Below are 7,676 nucleotides of genomic sequence, written 5' to 3' on the forward strand. Positions count from 1 at the left end.
AGCAAGTGCAGGGTCCTGCACCTGGGGAGGAAAAATGCTAGGCAGCAGTATAGGTTAGGGGTGGACCTGCTGGGAAGTAGTTCTGAGGAGAAGGATTTGGGGGTCCTGGTAGATAGTAAATTGTCAATGAGCCAGCAATGTGCCCTTGCTGCCAAAAAGGCCAATGGAATCCTGGGCTGCATAGGGAAGAGTGTGACCAGTAGGTCGAGGGAGGTCATTCTCCCCCTCTACTCGGCACTGGTGAGGCCACAACTGGAATACTGTGTCCAGTTTTGGGCTCCCCAGTTCAAGAGGGACAGGGAACTGCTGGAGCGAGGCCAGCGAAGGGCAACGAAGATGATTGAGGGATTGGAGCATCTCCCTTATGAGGAAAGGCTGAGAGAGCTGGGACTCTTTAGCCTGGAGAAGAGAAGGCTGAGGGGACACTTACAAATATCTAAAGGGTGGGTTGAAGGAGGATGGAGCCACACTCTTCTCGGTGGTTCCCAGTGACAGGACGAGGGGCAATGGGCACAAGTTGGAACATAGGAAGTTCCGTTCCAACACATGGAAAAACTTCTTTACGGTTAGGGTGACAGAGCACTGGCACAGGCTGCCCAGGGAGGTTGTGGAGTCCCCTTCTCTGGAGATTTTCAAAACCCGCCTGGATGCAGTCCTGAGTAATGTGCTCTGGGCAATCCTGCTTTAGCAGGGGAGTTGGACTAGAGGATCTCTAGAGGTCCCTTCCACCTCTGAAAATTCTGTGATTCTGTGATATGTCAGGAACAGCTCACATGTGCTTCAAAACAGAATTGGCAGAACTGAGAATTAAGCTGAAGTCAGATCAACTGAGTCTCAGTCTGGAAAAATGCATACACTACATTACCATTTAGTAAAAATATTGAAAAGCAGGATGGATTTATACCCATAATTTTAAGTAGTGAAGCGAGTACTTGCATTTGATATTTACATCTTGGTATAATTGATATTAAAATACCTTCTCAGCACAGTGGTTTTACACAATACGTTTTCACTACAAATGTATAAGCATTTTATTTGAAACAGATTTTTTTTGAGACATGTTATTTAATTTGCTGCTCCTAAAAAGTAGATAAAATTATGTAGATACCAGTTTACCCTGAGTGAGAACATGACCCTGTATTTGTTAAAACAGCTTATTAACCTTTCAAAATAAATGTTATCAATTGAGGAATTTTTTCTTTTAAGAGACAGCTTCTTAGTTAGACTTAACTATATCCTGTAAAAAGTTAAATATAACAGAAGTTATATGTTGAGTTTTAACTGAACAAGTATTTTACACAACCTGAATATAATGTGGTCTCAGTTATCACTGCTAGCAGATTAGTGAGCATTTAAAGTTTCCGACAGCCTGTTCCATCAGATGAATAATTCTAGCATATATTCATTGTCAGGAGACATATAAAAAAAAAATCTGATAATTAAATTGCTTGCATATGTTTTATATTTTAAGAGACTACAGACAATATTTCAAAGATACTAAAAACATAATAAAATTTTGCATGTAACTTAATTCAAATTTGTTTAACATACCACATCAGTGATGTTTAGTATTTTCCTGGTCATTGCTTCTTTGTCATGGTGTGGAGTTGGAGTAAACCAGAGCTTCTGGAATGTCTCATTTACTAATTTCTGAAGAAAAAAAAATAGCATAAATAAATAAGCTTACCTTGGCACATAGGAATTATTTCTAATACATTCATACAATAGATTTGTTGACAATACATGCCATTTCGTAAGGAATTATTCAACCTAAGTGAGACTGTTGTAGAGAATGTTATATGAGACAGACCCAGATCTACTATTACAGCAGTTATATTGGCCTCTAAGTAAGCTTCACTAAAATGATCACTGGGAACTGATGCTACAGAAAACGGAGTTACCACTTTCCTATACTAATTTGCATTCCTCAGGAAAACATAGTACCCTGAGAAGCTAAAAACCAAACACAAGATTACAATTTCTACAGTAGAATCAGCAGCAATTGTAGATTACTTTGGCATTTTCAGAACAGCTGTGACAAGGTGGGGAAAAGAGAGAAGCCAAGTCTCCCTACACAAACATATGAATTTGGTTCCCTTCCAATGTTTTTGGATGGAGGAAAAGATGGAATAGAATGAAAGTGAACTAATTATTCCTGAATTACTTATAAAGCATATGGTTGTAAGAAGCGTTCCTCATCCATGGAAACATAAAAAAATACATTGCAGATGATATTTGCTCTCAAAAATTAAAAGTGAATAAAAATCATAAAAATTACAAAGGAGCAATGAAATACTTTTTGGGTTTTTTTGGTCAAAATATAGAAACACATTATGATAATTAAAATCCTGAAGGATATGTTTCATTCTACCTTAATGCCTTCTTCGTCATTGACTCTCCGAATCATTTTCACACACATCTCTGTAATTTTGGGAAATGTTGGTTGTTCAATGCAGATATCCCTAAGTATCTTTATGACTCTCTTTCTGACACTGATACCAGTATCCTGTGAGGAGAAAAGCATTTGAAAAAAATTCAGACATATTAATTAATTTATATATTATATGAATTAGTATTTGAAGATCACCCCCAATCTGACCTGCAAAATGTATTTAGAAAAGGCAGCTAAAATATTCTGGAGTGCATTTATACAAAAGGTCAGCATAACTTGTACCACTTTATTTGCAACAATTCTAAAGGTTCTGGCTGAGTTCCCAGAACACTGAAACGCTTCCTCCATTTATACCCTCCCATTTAAGAGCTCATGGTGTTGCAAATATATAATTCCCCTTCTTAATTCAAGAGTTTACAAGCTATATGTGATGATGCTTTAGCTACTTTGTTGGAACACACAAAACCCTTTGTAGATCTGGAATGTAATACTTCAAAAGCCTTTGAATAAAGCTTATGGATAAGATACGTGCATCAAATCTTTTCCATTTTCCTAGGCTTCGTCTAAGGAGAAGGAAGAGGAGCTTCATTTCATATTACCTTATTCAAAACCTGTTTAATCTGAATGTCAGGATGAGCATCTTAATGCATGCTCATATGCACATCTCCAAAACCCTTCGCAAACATGTTTTATCATGTAACTATTGCAAATGAGTAGTATTTGACTAAAAACCTGACATGGATGATAAAAGCTAGTGTTATCTTACAGTTAAATTAACATTGTATTTTATCTGAACATCCAGAAGAAAAAAAAAGGTTTTTATACAAAAACTCTAATAAGAAGCATTTTAAAACACTAAAACATAGCGTAGAAAAACAAAATAGTTTTATCATTTTTCTTTTGAATTACAAATGGCAACTTTAGACTACTGTGTTGTAGATCTTTCTTCATCACCCACACTACTGGACTGCCCTCAATGACCCATATCTCAGAATTCAGAGATATGGCAAAATTCCTCATTTCACCTAAATTGTGCCTTAATAAAGGAATCAAAAGGAATATAATCCTGGTTCTAATGCGATACAACTTTCTATGTATGTTTATCTTTTGATGTAACAAAACCTCACTGGAAACAAGTGATGCATTTTACAAGGTTGGTTTTAAAAGCACGATGCTCCCCATTAAAATAATAAGTTATAATTTACTCTTGGGATCATCATTCCATATTATTAAACATATAAACTCAGTTGAAAACAAATTTTCCAATGACACTTATTTTATCATAAATACCACAAGTCACTGTACCAATATTCTTTCGATCAGCATGTCATAATACTGCTCAGCAAGCTGAGGACGACAGAGCACAAATCGGCCAAGCAGTTCCACAGCTGCTTCTCGTACACTAGTGGAGTTATCCATTAACCGTCCATGAACACCTCGTTGCATATCCAGCTAAATAGAACAAATAAAACACAGATCCAAAATAAGAAATAAAGATTTCTTTCAAGTGTGACAGAAGAACGCACGTGCATGATGGATATTTCATTTTTTTTACCCTGGCTAGAATACTGGGGTCTACAGCAACAACCTCAGATAAACACTTCATGGCTTTTGTTCGAACAGCAATTGCATTTTCACCAAGTACACGCAGAATCTAATAAGAGAACAAAAACAAAGATTTGGTTGCTTTGGGAAGGTAGAAAACAATGTTTAACAGGCAAAAATGCAGCAGAATAACATACAAATGATTTAACTAAAATAAGAATATCTGTCTACTAAAAATAGTATATATCTTTTCAGACAGTAAAAAGGTGCATACAGGTGATGTTCCATGGCACTGATAACTGAGCATGGATATTTACTAGGATTTGCTACATCTCTAAGACTGGTCCAAACAGGATTTACACAGGGTCCATATGTTCGCTCTAAGTCCCTTCATTTTAAACTCTACTTTTGCCACTCATTTGTGGCTTTCACCATGGTTCTTTCAACAGGAGAGCTGGATTTGGGCACTATAATTTTAAGAATGGCTCTGTATGCAGATCAATATAACTTAACACAACCTAAACTAAACTAAACAACTAAACCAGTACTGTAGTTCAAACATGTCACCATGACAACATATTAGCGCTCTTCTCCCAGAAATGGGAAAGAAACCACACTGATCAAACAACAGCTTCCAGTGACTGTAACATGCACCGCAAGCAACTGACCAAGTTGGCTTCTATTTTCAAATCAAATTAAGAACAATTTAATGAGTGAATATTACCAAATGAGCATGCATCTGTAAAACTGAAAAAAAAAACTTTCAACATTTTGTAATTATCCTTTTACTGTGTACATCTAAGATAATGATTTCGCCATATACATACATGGACAAATAAAATAATGTATGTACAATATGACATATGAAATGCATACAAGAAAAAGAAATATAAACACTTATGTCATCAATACAGAATATGAAAGCACATGGTGTTATCATGGCCTGTTAAATACCTGTGCTCAACAATGAACAGATATTGCACACTACCACAAAAGTGTTTGGAATCAGAAATCAACTGTGTTGCACTGTACTAAGACTTCCAGCACACACCTGTGTCAAATAAATATCGAAGCTCTGGGCAAATGGCCTCATAGAGGCCAAGTAGCGAACAATCAAACATGCATCTTCATAGTCCACAGTATCAGAATTCAGCCTGCAACAAATCCAATGTTTTAATTAGGACATGTTTATCAAAAATGACTAAAAATGTCAAATGCATAGTTAATAAAGAAATCAGTGGTGCTGAAACGTACTTTAATGTACTGAACTGAGATGGAGCAGTTTTAATGATGCTGCGAAGAAACGTTTTGCGACTTTCCGCTCTATGCATGATTTGTCCTGTGGTCTCAATATCTTTTGCATGATGAGTTCCTTCAGATGAATCGTCATCCTTCTGAGATTTAATTGCTTTCTCTGTCTCCATAGTTGTATCACGGAACCACTGTGCTATATAAAACTTCCGAGAAAACTGGAGAAATACAGCAGGATACACAGAAAACAAAACCAACAGATATAGAAAAGTGAAATTAACATTTTATAATCTCATGTATAATGAGATTAAGTGACTCTAATGCATCAACCATATTTTGGAAAACACAATCAACAGTATATGTTAGGGTGACAATTTACTTGAAGCACTAATATGCATGACCGAAAATAATTTTATTCAGTACATGTTACTGAAATTTTTTATATATACACTTGATATCAGAAAGCTTAAATTTACCACTAATGATGCATCAGTTTCTGTGTTCTCATCCAGATAATCTAGCAAAGCCTTTTGCAGCTGTTGAATTTCATCTTCTCCTCCTGAAACCTATCAGAAATAGAAAAATATTTATAAAATAGAATATTGCACAGTCCTAATTATCATCTGAAAATCTGCATGTACACATATAAAATACACTGAAGCTAATGTTCTGCAATTATCAATGCAACTAACAATTTTTTCAATCAATTACTTCTAAACTTTATACAGACTAAACCAAATTAGACTGTGGCTCCAAAGTCTAAAAAAGATTAACAGCAGAATAAGACTGGTTTAAAAACAGACTGACTGATTTGATTAATTTTCATTCTATTATCTTGTGTGAAGATCCTCTGTCCCTGAGGAAAAAAGAAGGGCTGAAATCACAAATAGTAGACTTACACAAGGTTTAACCTATAAAAGTCATTGTTAGCTCTCTCACTAATATTAAATACTGAAACAGTGACTTCTCAGGTGAACAAGGGATACAAGGCAAAAAAGTCAAATGAAAATAAATATGAAACAGACAACAGCAAAAACATATGGGAAACATCAAAGAAATAAAGACAACTTATCCCTTTGCAAAAGTATTTGGTATAACTGTTTTCAGAGATAAAGCATCCGTACAGACAAAGAGCAGCAAGTATGCTCAATCCATCTAGGAAAGAACTTCAGAGGTTGTTCCCAAAAACCCCTGAGCTCTAGTACAGAAGAATCATGCTCTCTGAGACTCGGGTAAGTTTCTATCAGTTAAAAAGCTTGAGAACTAACAAACATTTTATAAAAACGCCACCTAATACATAAAGCCTATCTACAGGATAGGGTAGTATTAATTTTCCTGTGAAGCACTTTTAAGATGCACAAAAAGGATTACATATGAAATATCAATCCGAGAAGTAGTGCTGGAGACTATGTATCAGATTTGGAAATATTTAACTTGTATGAATGTTAAAAACAGAATGTATTTTTTCCAAGAGGCTATTTTATAGGAAATATGTATATCGTGATCTCATAAATAGTTCTAGCCTATGTAAATTGAACAACAATTTTGCATATGACCATCAGACAATGTACTTCTCCCCGTATAGGGGTTATAGAGAATAAATCAGTAGCAATTAACTTGTTAATGAATCAGAAACTAACTTTCTCAACACCTACAAGACAGCATAAACCCCAAAACATAAGCACCCTTTTTTCCTTAGTATTATACTGAAATACGCAGATCCTTGCAATTACTGATGCTACAGTAGAAAAAAAGATTTTTTTTTTCCCAAAATGAATGAGTTCAAGAATTCAAAACATGTCTACAGTGCACATAATACTAATATAGATTTATTAATATTTATTTGGCACCCTAATATATGTGCAAATTGTGATTTGAAAGTCTGGCCTTCAACCAATGTTAAATTATGTGGATAAAAGGCTGAAAAAAAGAGTTGCTTGAGGAACCTTAACTGTTTAACTATTTTCAAACAAGTAAAAAAAATCCAGAACAAACAAACAAACAAACCATGTGAAGCCTGCAACAAATCATATTCAATATTGATAATAAAAGTAGAAGAATAATTTCTGGCTTAAACTTCTTCAGCTACAAAACATTTTTCTTCTTTGGCAATAAAACTTGTAACTTATAACCATCTTAACTTCTGTATGAATAGCATCGAGAATCTTGTCACAAATGCAGCATATAATATAGCTTGCAAACATCAGCAAGTGGAAAAAGGTACAGTTACAAGTCCAGAAGATCAGCGTATCGAGAGATAAAGTAATGAAAGGCATGCACAAGTGTTCAAATCAACTTGACAATCTACGACAGAGTTCTATGAAAAAATCTATTGTTTAAAAATGTCAAAACAAAACAGATTTTCTCCTAAATATAATTCTACAGTTCATGAGTCCAAACCACAGTAGACAGAGTTATAAGCATTCATCAATCACTGGGGAATATCCTGGTAATGATGTCAGAGGGTAGAAGGAAAAAACCAACAGAG

At 35.1% G+C, this 7,676-nt stretch overlaps 1 protein-coding gene across 1 annotated transcript in view; it reads right to left on the bottom strand.

Moving 5' to 3' along the window:
- LOC104282638 (nipped-B-like protein) overlaps nucleotides 1-7,676 on the bottom strand; it is a gene marked incomplete at both ends in the record, with an annotated part of 76,367 nt that overhangs the window by 19,791 nt on the left and 48,900 nt on the right. The window contains 7 exons of the mRNA XM_009880753.1: nucleotides 1,552-1,650; nucleotides 2,372-2,506; nucleotides 3,698-3,844; nucleotides 3,948-4,046; nucleotides 4,989-5,091; nucleotides 5,192-5,406; nucleotides 5,665-5,754. Coding sequence (XP_009879055.1) covers nucleotides 1,552-1,650; nucleotides 2,372-2,506; nucleotides 3,698-3,844; nucleotides 3,948-4,046; nucleotides 4,989-5,091; nucleotides 5,192-5,406; nucleotides 5,665-5,754 — 888 coding nt within the window. The remainder of the gene's footprint in view (nucleotides 1-1,551; nucleotides 1,651-2,371; nucleotides 2,507-3,697; nucleotides 3,845-3,947; nucleotides 4,047-4,988; nucleotides 5,092-5,191; nucleotides 5,407-5,664; nucleotides 5,755-7,676) is intronic.

The sequence above is a fragment of the Charadrius vociferus genome, unplaced genomic scaffold (genome assembly GCF_000708025.1).
Source record: "Charadrius vociferus isolate BGI_N301 unplaced genomic scaffold, ASM70802v2 scaffold823, whole genome shotgun sequence".
Taxonomy (NCBI): Eukaryota; Metazoa; Chordata; class Aves; order Charadriiformes; family Charadriidae; genus Charadrius; species Charadrius vociferus.